At 48.8% G+C, this 16,858-nt stretch overlaps 2 protein-coding genes across 2 annotated transcripts in view; both read left to right on the top strand.

Annotated features, from left to right (window-relative positions):
- Positions 1–4,865, top strand: part of tacc2 (transforming, acidic coiled-coil containing protein 2) — a 73,896-nt gene extending 69,031 nt beyond the window's left edge. The window contains exons 20-22 of the mRNA XM_056291683.1: positions 93–199; positions 517–637; positions 4,760–4,865. Coding sequence (XP_056147658.1) covers positions 93–199; positions 517–637; positions 4,760–4,825 — 294 coding nt within the window. The 3' untranslated portion in view covers positions 4,826–4,865. The remainder of the gene's footprint in view (positions 1–92; positions 200–516; positions 638–4,759) is intronic.
- A 3,346-nt stretch (positions 4,866–8,211) lies between these two features.
- Positions 8,212–13,896, top strand: ly6pge (lymphocyte antigen 6 family member pge). The gene is made up of 3 exons (XM_056292263.1): positions 8,212–8,272; positions 12,849–12,965; positions 13,700–13,896. The coding sequence occupies exons 1-3, from the start codon at positions 8,212–8,214 to the stop codon at positions 13,894–13,896; spliced, it is 375 nt and encodes a 124-aa protein (XP_056148238.1).
- The last annotated feature ends 2,962 nt before the right edge of the window (positions 13,897–16,858 follow it).

The raw sequence follows: 16,858 nt of genomic DNA, 5'->3' as shown, positions 1-16,858 counted from the left end.
CACGTGTGGGTGCTCGTGGCAAGATGTAGAAACATTCAAAATGTTCACCAATCACCCCTCAGCCGATAATGAAAATGTGTCTCACTGTGCAGAATGAAGAGGTTCTGAAGAAGTGTGCTCAGGAATATCTCTCCAGGGTACGCAAGGAGGAGCAGCGTTATCAGGCCCTGAAGATTCACGCAGAGGAGAAGCTAGACAAGTGAGTCCACAAGCTTTGTTTATTTCACATTCATTCAACTGTGATTATGCTGTTTTGTTTGTCCCCCCCCCTCCCCATGGCAATAACTGCTAGGTCCATCTCAAATGTGCGTGGACACAGGTCATCCTGTTTAGGTGAAATAGACGTTGTTCCTAGTGAGTGTGTGGTTAACAGTCAGATAATTGACAGACGATAATTCAGAACAATTTCCATAACTCTACATCGGCGCTAAATTCTGAAGTGTGTCCTGAAGGACTTGGAGTTGGCTATCAGGCTGAGTCTGACTATTGACACTACATTACAATGTGTATTTCCAGGGCCAATATGGACATAGCTCAGGTGCGGGTCAAGGCCAAGCAGGAGCAGGCGGCTTATCAGGCCAGTTTGAGGAAGGAGCAGATGAAGGTGGACTCTCTGGAGCGCACTTTGGAGCAGAAGGTCAGTTAGCTTTTTTTCTTTTATTCCTCATTCCTCAAACGAGCCATTCAAGACTGCTGCATGGTAGTAGTCGTCAACCACCCCCAAAAAGTAGTCGATTAATCACAGGAGATATATCATATGTTTTTCACCCAATAGCAACAATCAATTCTCGTCAAAAAGGTCACAAATACAACCAGTAAAGGGTTAACTAATGTAGGCAGGACCACCCTGGGGGTAGATGAAATAGCACAGTCCTCAATTGGCTCTGAGAGACTGTTTAGAAATGAGCTGCAATCTGATTGGACTAAACCCCCAGCAAGCTTGTCTGAGCTGGAGCGTTTGACTTCAGTAGCAGTGCCACTGCTTTCTTGCAGGTGTTTCAGTTCAACTAGTAACCGTGTTCTAGTGACTTTCAGCCGAGTGCGTCCCTGGTTGTTGTGGAAACAGCAGCTGTTGAAAATCCTAAAAGTCTTAATTTGAATGTTCCAATACAGATATGTGTCTGATGCTTTTTGTCCTACATTATGTAACTTAAACAGTGTCACCAACAAGAAGCGTTCACATTTTTTTAAGTTACTTTCTTGCCCGGGTCTGAGCCTAACTCCACCCACTGCATAATTTGAAAAAATGCTAAAAAGTGGGCAAGGGACTGAGAGGGGGGTCAGGGCGTGGATGTGTGGGTAAGGAGCATGGGCAGGAGTAGCTGGGGAGATCCACAAGAAGGGCCCAGCGCGAGTTGCCGGCTCATCGCTTTACACTGCCATACCCAGTCCCCTCCACCGGCTCGCCTTCTGGCACAGCATCAAACACTACCCCGTGAAGATGCCCCGACCGCCGTAATGGTCTGCAGCTTTCCGGTGGTAGGCAACTGCACGACTGCTCCCCCAGCCGCAGTGCTTCTACAGCCATCCAAAGTACAAGTCCGACCATTTTGGCAAAATTGAAAATGACAAAATAACTATAACTGTAAATTGAGAGAAATTCAAAAGGTCGGTAGAAAATGTCATAAAGGTGCAAGGTTTGCGAGTAGACGCCTCTGAATGATGAGTCCCGATCAGCCAAAACATTAAAATCACCTGCCCAATACTGTGTAGGTCCATCTCGTGCTGCCAAAACAATTCTGACCCGGCGAGGCATGGGCTCCACAAGACCTCTGAAGGTGTCCTCTGGTATCTGGCACCAATACGTTAGAGGCAGATCCTTTAAGTTCTGTAAGTTATGAGGTGGGGCCTCCATGGACCGGACTTGTTTTTCCAGCACATCCCACAGATGCCCAATTGAATTGAGATCTGGGGAATGTGGAGGCCAAGGCAACACCTTGAACTCTTTGTCATGTTCCTCAAACCATTCCTGAACAGTTTTTGCAGTGTGGCAGGACACATTATGCTGCTGAAAGAGGCCACTGCCATCAGGGAAACCATTGCCATGAAGGGGTGTACTTGATCTGCAACGATGTTTAGGTAGGTGGTACCTAAACAAAGTAACATCCACATGAATGCCAGGACCCAAGGTTTCCCAGCAGAACATTTCCCAGCGCATCACACTGCCTGTTCCGGCTTACCTTCTTCCCACAGTGCACCCTGGTGCCATCACTTCCCCAGGTAAACAATACGCACGTACCCCTGGCCGTCCACGTGATCTAAAAGAAAACATGATTTATCAGACCAAGCCACCGTCTTCTACTGCTCCATGATCCAATTCTGACGCTCACATGCCCACCACTGCATACCAGAAACACCCCGCAAGACCCGTCGTTTTGGAAATGTTCTGACCCAGTTGTGTAACCGTCACAATTTGGCCCTTGTCAGAGTTGCTCAGATCCTTACGCTTGCCCATTTGTCCTGCTTCCAACACGTCAACTTCAAAAACTGACTGTTCACTTGCTAGCTAACATATCCCACCCCTTGACAGGTGCCATGGTAACGACATAATCAGCGTTATTCACTTACCTGTGTTTTGGCTGATTGGTGTATTTGAAAATGAGCGGGATTTCACAGACACACTCAAGGGTGGGGGCTGGGGGAGGTGGGTCACCCATTACAGGGTGTTAACATTCTTTCTTTTTTATTTCATTACATAGATAAGTCCCAACCGGTCGACTCTACATCAGTATTGACCTTGCAAGGTTCAGGGCCAATGTAAAACAGTAGATGGTGTGTTGAGCCATTTTCAGCTCGTGAAAAGCCAGTTTTATAAATTTGGTAAGAAATGTCAATATTAACACCAGCAGTGATGTGTGTCATCAGCGTAGTCGTATCATTCAGTCTGCAGCTCAGAAAACACATCTGAGTGTTTAGTACCTCTGTAATGGGGGGGAAAGATACGGCAGCAGAGCAGCTAGCGTGCAATGAGGGATTTGACGTTATAACGTTGCAGGTTAAATGCCTGAATATGGGTCATTTTACTATTGAGGATAATGGTATGAAATACAGCTGCACTGCCAGCTGTGGTTTGTTTCCCACATTATGAGACGTTACGAGAGGTGAACGAGTCTTGCGGAGCACAGTTCACCTTACGTAAATGGTTAGCATAGATATTAAATACAGACGGGTGTGCATTTAAAACTGATTAAAATTACAGGCTTTTAACAGGACACTGTGTTCCTGTTTTCAACAGCTGCCGTCGGTAAAGTCACGGGAAACATGGGGATAGCGGGACTCTTTCCTTCTCTAAATACCTTAAACTCTGTTTTATTTACACGACACAACGTAGAAAATGATTGTTCCGGGGCGTCCGGGTGGTGTGGCGGTCTATTCCGTTCCCTACCAACACAGGGGTCGCCTGTTCGAATCCCCGCGTTACGTCCGACTTGTTTGGGTTTCCCTACAGACACAATTAGCCGTGGGTGGGAAGCTGGATGTGGGTATGAGTCCTGGTCACTGCACTAGCACCTCCTCTGGTCGTTCAGGGCACCTGTTCGGGGTGGGGGAGACTGGGGGGAATAGTGTGATCCTCCCACACGCACTATGTCCCCCTGGTTAAACTCCTCACTGTCAGGTGAAAAGAAGCGGCTGGCGACTCTAGTGGTAGTCTACAACCCTCCCCGGATTGGCAGAGGGGGTAAATAGGGTAGTTGGCCAAGTACAATTAGGGAGAAAAAGGGGGGGAAAAAATCCAAAAAGGAAAATGATTGAACCACAGCGTCCCCAGCTGCATATCTGCTGTAGATGCATTGCTGCTGCTTTATCACTCATCATCCTCATCATCCTCATCAGTTCCATAAGCTATGAAGGTCGTAGGAGCACAGCTGATGCCTCAACAGGGTTGAGTCATCATTGTGTTTCAGTAGGGGGAGTACCTGGCGGTCCCTATCTCCTCTCCAGGTATGGATGGCCGTCGGTTCACAGAGGAACTCGTCCGCCCTTTGACAGGTGTTGTTCTTAGTCCTGCTGGGTGTCCACACACCCTCCTTACAACAACCCAAGGGTTGAAGTGGGGGTGCCGGTTTAGTCGCCGACGACCTGGCAGTTGCAGTTTAATGTCGTACCCAGGACGAGCTTTATTACTGCACAGTGCTCAAACCACAGATGACCGATGAGTCTACAGCTATGCAGTGAGTGTGTGTGTGTGTGTGTGAGACATGACGGAGAGAGAGGTTTAATAGTCGACAGTGACTGATGTATCCTTACTCCAACTCTGAAATACATCACGGTGCGATGTGAGGTTACCCTCTAAATGTCATCGTAGACATGTGGCGCTCTATCATGCGTGCCTGCACACGCACACGTATGTAAATATCTACGTTTACCACAGCTGTACTCATCTGTACCCATCTGTCTTCATCTGCCGCTGCTTGCGGTTGGCTGTGTAAGGTTAAATTAGTAGTGCACACGTTCCTCCATTCAAATCAATTGCAGCCATGGGGTAACCAAACCTGTGCTCAAGCATGCGAGCCAGAACTGTGTTTCCTGCTGCCCGCGGTGTTGTTCCTCATCCAGCACAGACCTGGTGGAACAATATGGAACATAAATCCTCTTTAGGCCACGTCTGCACACGAGAGAAGAGGGACGCGTTCTGTCCAAATAACCAGGAAGTCGAGGCCGTGCGCTGTGATACCGTTCACAGGTCATGGTCGCACTCATGTAGCGAGTACACATCACCGTGTGACCGCCAAACTCTTCTTCTGTTTGTTCCCAACAGAACAAGGAAATCGAGGAGCTGACGAAGATCTGTGACGAGCTCATCGCCAAGATGGGGAAGAGTTAGCAGCAGCAGCAGCAGCAGCGCCACCCGGTCCACCCCCCCCCCCCCACACACACCCACACACACACACACACAGAAGTGGGAGAGAGGAGCCGAAACTGGTTCGAGAACCGTAAAACATGACAGATTTAAGTATTTTATTCTTCTTAACTGGACTGACGGACGGTCAAGGACAGAACTGTTTTGGAGCGGTCTTTCCCTCTGACTCTGTCAACTCGAGGTCCACAGGGATGGAGCCCCCCATCACCTTGTACATTTTTGATGTGTCAACGTGTTTCACTGTATCGGGGGTCCGGTAGTAAGTTGTAGAAAATGTGCATATCAGTAGAGGTTTGTGTGTGTGTGTGTGTGTGTGTGTGTGTGCATGTGTGTATGTGTGTGAGAGAACGTGAGTTCAACTCTGAGAGCGTTGATTTTGGGTTGAATCATCTGCGATGATGTTGCCATGACAGCCACTGATGGAGAAGACTGTTTCCCCGCTCCTGTTGTTTGCCTCCTCTTGATCCAGGGGGAGGACCCTTTGGAAAAGAAAACCAGACAGAATATATATTGTATATGACCTAGATTCACTAACTGTTGATTTCTGCCACAAAGAAGAGTAATAAAAATAAAATTTAAAAAAAAAAAAACCACAATAGCGTACTGCATGTGAGAGGAAAGGTAGACTTCTGTTTGTAAATAAGAGACCCCAGCTGTGGACGAGACTCCCCTCCGCTTTTTTAATACAGCTACCCTGTCGGTCGGAAGACGCTTCCCGTATAACCTTGTAGATACTCGGTGTGTATTTTGTGTCATAGCTTTCTCAATCAAGACGTGGGATATTATTTTTTTGATTTATTTTGATATAAAGGCAACTACTTGTGACTGTAACCAGTTGTGATCCGGGGTTAATTTAATTTGGGGTGGCTTTGTCCTCGTCCTGCTATGGTTGTGGTGTCACACGGAGGAGCAGCTTGTCCCTTCTCTGCACAGCTACTGTACAGCATCTGCTTACAAAGTGCAATAAAAAAAAAATGTAAAAAAAATCGGCAATACGATGCACCGCTGTCGCTCTGATTCTTTCACCGCACAACACCTCGGCACGTTGCCCGCCCGTCACGACCTCTCGGTACCGGCCCGTCATGACCTCTCGGTACCAGCCTGTCACGACCTCTTGGTACCAGCCCGTCACGACCTCTCGGTACCGGCCTGTCGTGACCTCTCGGTACCGGCCTGTCACGACCTCTTGGTACCAGCCCGTCATGACCTCTCGGTACCGGCCCGTCATGACCTCTCGGTACCAGCCCGTCACGACCTCTCGGTACCGGCCTGTCACGACCTCTCGGTACCGGCCCGTCATGACCTCTCTGTACCAGCCCGACATGACCTCTCGGTACCAGCCTGTCGTGACCTCTCGGTATCGGCCCGTCATGACCTCTCGGTACCAGCCTGTCACGACTTCTCGGTACCGGCCTGTCACGACCTCTTGGTACCGGCCCGTCATGACCTCTCGGTACCGGCCCGTCGTGACCTCTCGGTACCAGTACCGGCCTGTCACGACCTCTTGGTACCGGCCTGTCACGACCTCTCGGTACCGGCCCGTCACGACCTCTCGGTACCAGCCTGTCACGACCTCTTGGTACTGGCCCGTCTTGACCTCTCGGTACCGGCCCGTCATGACCTCTCGGTACCAGCCTGTCACGACCTCTTGGTACCGGCCCGTCATGACCTCTTGGTACCAGCCTGTCACGACCTCTCGGTACCGGCCCGTCATGACCTCTCGGTACCAGCCTGTCATGACCTCTTGGTACCGGCCCGTCATGACCTCTCGGTACCGGCCCGTCACGACCTCTCGGTACCACGCGATAATCACAAGAGTTTTTCCAACTCTGAAGCGAGCAGGAGAGCGGGTCCCTGCGTTCGGGCTGCGATCATGCCTGGACGGTGTTCGAGCCTTCATCCGGTTGGTTCACGCAAGGTTCATGATCCGTTTTACTGCCACACTCGGTCTCTAACGGGGCAGTAAGGTGCACACGAGTGCACAAGGATTTGTGCCTGTGTGTAAATGACATAGTGGAGCGTGACGGGAGTTTGTGTTGAAGCTTTCCTCCTTCTCTTGGTAGGTTGCCAGTGTGTCTTACAGACCGGAGGTGGTATTAGTGTCTATGAGGGGGGGGGGGAATGCCTTGCTCATGTGAACCACCGACTCTCTGTTGACAACACGGACCTGAGACTGGCTGGCATGACGGTTGGGGAACTACTTACACATTTGAACCATCCTCTGGAAACAGGACTTGTCAGTACTCAGACTCAAGTTTGTAACGCTAGCGTCCGGGTAGCGTGGCGGTCTATTCTGTTGCCTACCAACACAGGGATCACCAGTTCGAATCCCCGCGCTACCTTCAGCTTGGTCGGGCGCCCCTACATACACAACTGGGGTGTCCACAATCTGTGGGTGGGAAGCTGGATGTGGGTATGTGACCTGGTCGCTGCACTAGCGCCTCCTCTGGTCGGTAAGGGCGCCTGTTTGGGGGGATTGGGGGAATAGTGTGATCCTCCCACATGCTACGTCCCCCTGGCGAAACCCCTCGCTGTCAGGTGAAAAGAAGCGGCTGACGACTTCACATGTATCGGAGGAGGCATGTGGTAGTCTGCAGCCCTCCCTGGATCAGCAGAGGGGGTGGAGCAGCAGCCGGGATGGCTCGGAAGAGTAGGGTAATTGGACGGGTACAACTGGGGAGAAAAGGAGGGGGGGTCCAAAAAAAAAGATTAGTAATGCTGATGCAGATTTGTTCCGCATTAATACCCGGTCCAAATAGACATAAACTACAACGTGTATGAAGTGACATAAACGAAAGCATCCATAAGTCGACGCCCACCAGACAGTGAGGTCTCATGATGGAGAGCTAAATGTTGAGAACATGTTGGCCCATATTTCTTATTTCTCTTACGTGCTCTTAACCATCAGAACGAACAGAAAACTGAAGGGCTGCAATGCCGGAGCTCCGTTTCAACACTGGGATTACTGAGCAGTCACGGTGCAAAAGGGACGAGGAGGGTCCTGGTGACATAAGAGACCAGGCCGAACCGGGTCAGGATTTGGGCAAAGTAGGGAGGCGCCGGTGATGGACAGGCGTGGCCAAGGGAGCACTTAAGTCTGCGAAGACCTCAGAAAGGAAGAGTCCCGTTACTTTACCTCCCATTGTCCCTGCTGAGCCTGGCCGGGGAAACGCTGATCGGATCTCGGAAACGGAGCCGCGGGGCCCGTGGATGAGTTGGTAATCTCCTTGTCCGTGCAGGCGGGGAAGTTGACTCATCTCGTTGCTCAGATTAAGATCAGGGGGGGGTCGCCAGCAGCAAACAACTTGCTTTTCATTGTGCCATCAGGACAACCAGGGACCACCAGCATCATGAGAGCTGTCCAGTGCTGCCCGCTGCTTCTTTGTTCCCTCTTCCTCTTAGCTTCACACAGTAAGGACTTCTTTCTTTTCCTCCGTTTACTTAAATTGTTCCCTCCTCCCATTTTTACCTCATCCACCCTTCCCTCTGACTCTTCCAAACCACCCAATTTCAGCTCCTTACCCGTGCTGGTCACATTTTTTACCCTTTAATACTGTTTTTCTCTGGATAGTTTGATGAGGAATTTTGCATCCCTGTTTCATCTCCTCTTGTTTGCTCGTACTAAAACTGTCTCGCGGTGTCTCTTCGTTTTGCTCCTCTGCATTTGATTTGGAAAAGCGAGTGATCTGTTGATTTTGACAGATAGAACCTGGTCCTGTCACTATTTAATAGTACTGAAAACCTCCACCAGTCAAAAAAACAGCTGTTGCCTTCAGTTTCGCACCCTCTTTTCATCACTGTGGTCAGGTGCTGGGGTTGTAAGACCTGACCTTTGGTAATGATATATAATATTTAATTTGCTGATCGATCCACACTGTGATTCTGTTATTACGGTCATTCCTGTTTTGTCTCTTCAGTCTTGCCTTCAATCCTCTTCTGTAACTGGTAAGCAATCCCAGCAGCTAATCTCCTAATAGGCCTGGAAGCTAATTCTTGCAGCATGTGCCAGGGGTGCGGCCACGCTGCTGGGATGGATTGGGGTCAGATGGAGACAGCGGGGGGGGGGGGTATTTACATGTCATGTCAACAAAGAGAGCAGCGTCAGGATGACGTAAAACAGATCAATATTTCATAATCACAAAAAAACCAGCCTGTATTCCTTTATTATCGTTCTTGTTTTGCCTCTAGAGTCATGGTAAGGCCTACATTGGGGCATTATTATTGTGCGTGTTCTGATTCTAGAGTCATGGTAAGGCCTACATGGGGGCATTATTATTGGGCGTGTTCTGATTCTAGAGTCATGGTAAGGCCTACAGAGGGACATTATTATTGTGTGTGTTCTGCCTCTAGAGTCATGGTAAGGTCTACAGAGGGACATCATTATTGTGCGTGTTCTGATTCTAGAGTCATGGTAAGGCCTACATGGGGGCATTATTATTGTGCGTGTTCTGATTCTAGATTCATGGTAAGGCCTACAGAGGGACATTATTATTGTGTGTGTTCTGCCTCTAGAGTCATGGTAAGGCCTACAGAGGGACATTATTATTGTGCGTGTTTTGCCTCTAGAGTCATGATAAGGCCTACAGGGGGGTATTATTGTGTGTGTTCCACCTCTAGAGTCATGGTAAGGCCTACAGAGGGACATTATTTTTGTGGGTGTTCTGCCTCTAGAGTCATGGTAAGGCCTACAGGGGGGTATTATTATTGTGAGTGTTCTGCCTCTAGAGTCATGGTAAGGCCTACAGGGGGGTATTATTATTGTGTGTTCTGCCTCTAGAGTCATGGTAAGGCCTACAGGGGGGCATTATTATTGTGAGTGTTCTGCCTCTAGAGTCATGGTAAGGCCTACAGGGGGGCATTATTATTGTGAGTGTTCTGCCTCTAGAGTCATGGTAAGGCCTACAGGGGGGTGTTATTATTGTGGGTGTTCTGCCTCTAGAGTCATGGTAAGGCCTACAGGGGGGTATTATTATGGTGCGTGTTCTGCCTCTAGAGTCATGGTAAGGCCTACAGAGGGACATTAGTATTGTGGGTGTTCTGCCTCTAGAGTCATGGTAAGGCCTACAGAGGGACTTGGGGACGTGAAGTGTCGTTCCAAGGCCGGCCATTTCAATGGATCCTCATGAATATGAAGTTCACCTGTCTTGTTCAACCTCGTGTGGAGACTTCACAGCCCTTTGACACTGTCTGAATTTTCTGGATTTTATTTAAAAAAGTTTTGGGGTGGGGGTGGGGGTGCGGGGTTATTCCACCGGCATCACAAGCCAGCTGATCAAATAAATAAATGTGTCCCTGCGCCGAAGGAGGTTAGCGATGTTGGTCGAAACAGGAGACGCTCGGCTGAAGAGGATGTGTTGTGACTGAACGGTTCCGGCGAGCCAGGCTGCTTGTGATCCACTTCAGCAGAGCACATGAAGGACCGTTTCTAGAAAAACCCCGTTTTTATAGGCGGAGGGACGGTTTCAGACGCGAGACCGAAGGAGATATTCCAAAGGTCAGCAGTAATTCTCAAATAGCGGCGCCTCTCAAAGGAACTTCAGAGGGACATTTGAGCCGTTCAACAAGGTGTGTGTGTGTGTGTGATTGTGTGTGTGTGATTGTGTGTTGGGAGGGTGTGAAAAGGACAATGCTGGGCCTGTGGACCCAAGAAAAATCAAACATTTGGGCAGGGAAAGTATGTGATTGGTGACCCCCCACTGAAGTCAGGGTGGGCACTGGCAGCAAAGAAAGGAGGAAATTTTGTCAACATGAGCTCCGCTGGCCACTCTGTATTACCTGTACACCAGCACGGAGGTATTTGTTTGCCATGCCCCACTGCTTTCTGTTTGATTTTTTTTTTAAGATTATTATTTTTATTTTTTTGGCATTTTCTGCCTTTTATTTGATAGTGACAGTAGAGGGAGACAGGAAAGGCAGGGGGGTGAGAGGGGATGACATGCAGCAAAGGGCCCAGGCCGGATTCGAACCCAGGCCGCTGCGGTAAGGACTCGGCCTTATGTGGTACCACTCTGCCAGGTGAGCCACCGGGGCGCCCCTTTCTCTTTGATTTTTGGACCCCCCCCTTTCCCCCCCAGTTGCACCTGTCCACTCCCCCGAGCCGTCCCAGTCACCGCTACATCCCCCCCACCCCACCCCCAGCCAATCCGGAGAGGGCTGCAGACTACCACATGCCTCCTCCGATACATGTGGAGTCGCCAGCTGCTTCTTTTCACCTGACGGTCAGGAGTTTCACCAGGGGGACGTAGCGGTCTGATTTCAGACACACTTTTGGGCATTGGCACTGCAGAATCTGCACAACATATCCGTTATCTCGGTTTTAAATGACGGTACCCAACAGGGGTTCTTACTTTGTCGGTCCAGTCTTCCCAGTGGCAATAATGCAAGTTCACTAATACTCACTGCACAGTCGTGGCAAAACAGATAACCTCCCTCTAACCACACCAGGGATGTTGAACCACAGCCATTTATCATGAAGTCTGTGTGACGTCTTCAGCAGCGCTTCCCAAATTTTCTGAAACCACAACAACACTTTGCGGTTTTGTGGGGTTTTTTTCAACGGCACCCCTGTCCTCCTCCTGTTCTGCTTGACACCATAAACCCATCCATTATCCGCACCACTTATCCTGCGCTCAGGGTCCCAGGGATGCTGGAGCCTATCCCAGCAGTCATTGGGCGGCAGGCGGGGAGACACCCCCCCCCCCACACACACATTCATACCTAGGGGCAATTCAGTACGGCCGATTCACCTGACCTACATGTCTTTGGACTGTGGGAGGAAACCGGAGCCCCCGGAGGAAACCCACACAGACACGGGGAGAACATGCAAACTCCACACAGAGGACGACCCGGGATGACCCCCAAGGTTGGACTACCCCAGGGCTCGAACCCGGAACCTTCTTCCTGTGAGGCGACCGCGCTAACCACTGCACCACCATGCCGCCCGACACAGTGAATGTTTGTTTTTAAAAGTATTTTCAATAACTGGCGTCATAAAGAGGTGAAGCAGCCTCTTTAAAATGAGGCAGCACTCGGTGTCATGTGAGGAGACTGCAACACGCGGATATGGCTTCATATGGCTGCACTGCTAAGCTAAGCTCTGCAGCCTCTTGTATTTCACATGGCGAGGATGAGGAAGCCTGCTCGTGCAAGCCCACGGTCGGGCACTAAAATGGCACCATTGATCTGTCCAGTGTGTCTCTTGGAAGCTTTTTTGCCGCCCCTGGCCTAGTTGGAAGTCACATTCCCGGGTTCTGTGGTGCCAACGTTGGGACCTGCTAGTTTACAGTCAAAGCCAGCCATATACATACGTCACCCATCTCCACAGGTGAAGGCCGGCTGTCAGCCCACAGCAGTGTAACACAAAGACAAAAACACACATTCAGACTACAAGAACACGTATATCCAACATATATCCAAGAAAAATATAATTCACTGTCCAAGAGAGAGAACACCAGGATGACTGTCAGAACCGCCGGTCCGCATGGGCTAGCAGTTGGCTTAGCCTGCCCCGCCTCCACGTCCCGTCAGACCGCCCTCGGTATTTCCTCCTCGGGTGCAGCTCCAGGCAGGGCCGTGGTCTCCGGGTCCACCAGAGGCAGCAGACCAGGCTCCCCCAGCCGATCCAACGCCAGGTCTCCCAGCCAGACACCCTCGACACACCTCCCCGCACTCCACACCACGACACCAAAAACCCAGTCAACGCCAGGCGAGGCCGCCGCCAGACCGCCTTCGGTGTTATCGGCACTGCCGGTCTGCATGGGCTAGCAGTTAGCTTAGCCGGCCCCACTTCCACGACCTGTCAATACGGGAGGAGGTCTTTATTCTCTAACATAGCGATGTGAAACCGGAAGGGTGCTATCCTGCCATAATTACCCTTCACCCTTGTGTCATATTAAGCAGGGTTTCCTCATCGGCCCATGCTGTGCCACGTTAACTGGGTGCATTAGTGTGTGCTCCATCACAGTTCCTTTACCTTTTCTTTCCTCAGGTGAGGCCCTGCAGTGCTACACCTGTATGGGCTCCAATAACGACGACTGCAACCGACAAGGCTCCAAGATCTGCCCCAGCTACTCTGACGCCTGCGCTGTGGTGTTGGGCCATGACAGTGAGTCCCCAAACAGCCAGTGTAGTCGCCTCTTTTGGATGAGTTTACCCACACTTTTGCATCCCAGTCCATATTGTAATAATAACAATAATAGCAATAATAGAGTTTGTATAGCGCTTCTCATCTGCAGACAGATCTCGAAGCGCTTCACAGTATAAGAAAAAAAAATAATAAAATACATTATAAATTAAATTATGAAAATGTTATTAAATATTGAATATTATGTTTCACAATTATTTATATATTTTATATTATTATTTTATATTATTAAATATGGACTATTATATTAAAATATGTATTGAAATAAATTTTACACATATGTATAGGTAGATAGATGAACAGAATGAATATTTAGATGTTGCAGTAATACATAACGTTTTGATATTTTTGAGATTTTGTGTGTGTGTGTGGGGGGGGGGGCTGTGTGTAGATGGAGGACAGACTGTTCCGTCTGGAAACACATTTCAGGCACCAGGGGGTCCGATGCTTTTCAGGGAATAAACAGATTTGCCTCCTCTGCCCAGTCAATACCCTTAAGTAGGGATACTGTATGTTTGTGCCTTGGAGACAAATCGCCTCCTCAAAAGATGTTGGTTCGTCAGCCTGGTCCCTGACCAGGACTCCAGCCCGGAGGACGTTTGACTACGTGTCCTTTAACTTGGACGGGAAGCACGGAGGGCCTGCAACAGTTGCTGAGCTAGTGTAATCGACACTTGTTTTGGTCTTCTCCTCAGGCGGGGTGATGAAGTCATGCTCGTACCGGTCATTTTGCAGCCAGGCCTCCAGCCAGGGATACAGAGCCCCGGGTGTCCGAGTCCACTGCTGCTACACCGACGACTGCAATGCGAAGGGCCGCGCTGCCGAGCTGCCAGGGCTCGGCTGTCTGTCGCTGCTTCTGCTTCTGCTCATCCAACTGCTTGTTCTAAACTAGATATGAGGCTCTTCCCTCATCAATGGCAACTATCATACCTGTCTCCGTCCACTTCACAAATAACTGTTTACATCTGTACGGATCTCTCCCAGCAAAGCCGACTAGGCCTTGTTCATTTCTCATGTACCTCCCCTGCTTATTGCCCAGCTTTAGTTCTGCGCTGCTGGACTGTGTTTTCCGTACCCGTCATCCAGACAGAGCCATCGGAGGGGTTTGTATCGTAGGAGAGCTCGCACGGTGTGTTGTGACTACATGACCAATGCATGCTATGCTGAATTTATGTGATTAAGATGCACCGCAGTAGAGTAGCTGCACCTTTCTGTTGATTTGCAGAAGTAAGCCGATGATTGCATGAAGCCAGAGGATCAAGTCAGTTTTATTTGTGTGGTCCAATATCACAGATTTACAAATTTGCCTCAGGGGGCTTTTGTGCAACACAACATCCTGTGCTTAGACCCTCGCAACAGAGGAGAGATCTCTCCCCAAGATGGATCCTAACGGCAGAGCCAAAACAATAGGCGGTGGTAATGAGAGGCAGTAAACATTTTCACTTTTTAATTTCCTCACCCTTGAGGGATGCGGCTGCTCATGCAATTGCAGGATGATAGGTGGGAGAAAGAGGAAATTGACCGATGTAGATTTATACTAGTCGCCTGCCAAACCACCAGTCTGTGTACGCCGGTCTGCTTGCTTACATATTGATACTCTTCCAAACCCAGGACAGATTTTTCTTTTCATAAACCTGCAGGACACCGACATCTAGTACACCTGCCTAGCTACCTCGTTTAAAGTAGACCAGTGGTTTGAAAAGTGGGTCCCTGTTAATGCAAAGTACAAGTGGTTTCTGCCACTTCTGATATCCCCATTTAGTCGGCTGGAAGACCTGGCGAAACAAGTGAATGCATTGAATGATCTGGAGGAGGAGAAAACCAGCAGTGTTGGTGGTACCTGAGGACCTGATTGAGAACCACTAGTGAAGACCGTCTGGTAACAGCTATACCATGGAACACATAACTATCTCTTCTCTGCAGCTTAAATATCTTGAACGTCCCTATATTAACTTACAAACACACACGCACATATATACATATATATATATATATATATAGATATATATAGATATATATATAGATAGATATATCATCAATTAGTCAACAGCAAAATGAATAATTGCTTCACTGTTGTGTTTCTGAAAACGAAGCTGGACTGGTTTCCATCAAGCATTCAACTAAAACATCTCATTGGCTGGGGGCGGGGGGGGGGGGGGGAGAAAGGGGATATTTCCATACTGCAGCAAAGCCACAGTATATTGCATTACGGTGGCGAGCTATAGTTGAGCCCTTAGCCTATTAACTGTCAATCACATGACTGTAGTGGCTGTGCGAGGTGTCTTGGAGCTGGGCTGGTGAGAGACCTGCGTTTGGTTGTAAATCCACCTAAGCCTTTTACACGCTTTGGCTTGGTACGTTATGCCGATGCGGTCAATCCATCCCAGCTGAAGCCATTTAAAGACTCGCTTGTGTTTTAAACAGATGTTTTGCCCTCCTCACCGGAGGATAGACGGACACCGGACAAGAGGAAGACGACTGTGCCAGAAAAACTACCGATAGGTGACAGAACCACCTGAAATGGTCGGTAGTAGGCTGGGTCAGCGGGAGGGATGCTGTGCCCCGTGTGAGGAAAGTGTCTGCAGGCCTCTGGCTGGCTCATTAACCCTAACCTTAACCATTTCGAATGCTCAGAGCCTCATCAGTTGCCCGGCAGCGAAACAACCAATCGCAGCAGCGTAGAGTTTACAGCATCCCTCCGGCTGATCCAATCTAGCACCAGCCACCCGAAATACTGTACGTACGCAGGCGATCTTTGCCCCCCGGGGTTTCTGCCAGAAAGCTTAAGGGCTTCCGGGGCATTCTGCCAAATTCATTGAACTTGCCTAACGTAATCTAACTTTACCTAACCTCAACCTAAACCTAACCTAACCTTAACTGATAGCCTTAACCTAACTGATAGCTAGTACCTGCCAACCTAATCCCAACCTTAAGGGAAGGCTTGTGTTAGACCGGAGCCTTTCTGGCAGAAAGCCCCGAAGGCAAACTTCTCCCGCGTGTGCAGCTGTACAGGATGTGGAAATGAGTGACAGGAACTCCTGCTAGGACATGCCGGGGTTCAGTTGCCCCATACTGTTTCTCTGGTATCATTTAAGGCTGACAGTAAAGCTTCTGCGAGTCAGGTCAAGACAAGTACATTTTATTTGTATAGCCCAATATCACAGATAGCAAATGTACCTCAGGGGGCTTTACAGCAAAACAACATCCTGTCCTTAGACCCTCACGTCGGATAAGGAACAACTCCCTTAGCGAACCCCGTTAATGGGGACGGGAAAAAATAGGGAGAAACCTCCAGACAAGTTTGGCATATTGAAACTAACAACTTTTTAAAGTATTGGGATAAACACCTGTAATAGCTCTGGCCAAATCTGAAGCTTAGCCGCAAACTGTATGAAATGGATTGTTATTTATCTAAACTCGTTTTTTTTTATCATGGATACAAATAAAATCTGCATTTAAGCTAAGTCTAAACAGTTATGCTTAGCCTGTATATTCTGTATTATAAGGAACTGTATGAATACAAGGATGGAGGTATAACTGGATGTAAAATGTCCTCTTTCAAAGTTCCCTGTAAATACAACCAAGATAACGGTCTCTTGTTTTCTAAGCGTCTCTGTGTCATCAGTTGTTTGAGGGTTGTTTTTTTTTGTTTTTTTTTTGTGGATAATTTTATCTTTAGTTTTTGCATGAACACAGAACAAATCAGGTTTGGGACATAACAGTCAAGGGAAAAAGAGGCACTCATGAATTGTGAATTCATGAAGGTACAGACAAGAAAAAAACTTGATAAAAGTATAGGTGATTATAGCAATCTCCCTTCTTTTGAAATGGGAGTGGGAAAGTCAGTTTCTCCA

This window comes from Lampris incognitus, chromosome 13 (assembly GCF_029633865.1).
Source record: "Lampris incognitus isolate fLamInc1 chromosome 13, fLamInc1.hap2, whole genome shotgun sequence".
Classification (NCBI taxonomy): domain Eukaryota; kingdom Metazoa; phylum Chordata; class Actinopteri; order Lampriformes; family Lampridae; genus Lampris; species Lampris incognitus.
The sequence above is the reverse complement of the archived record's forward strand: the minus strand, read 5'-3'. Positions and strand labels throughout refer to the sequence as shown.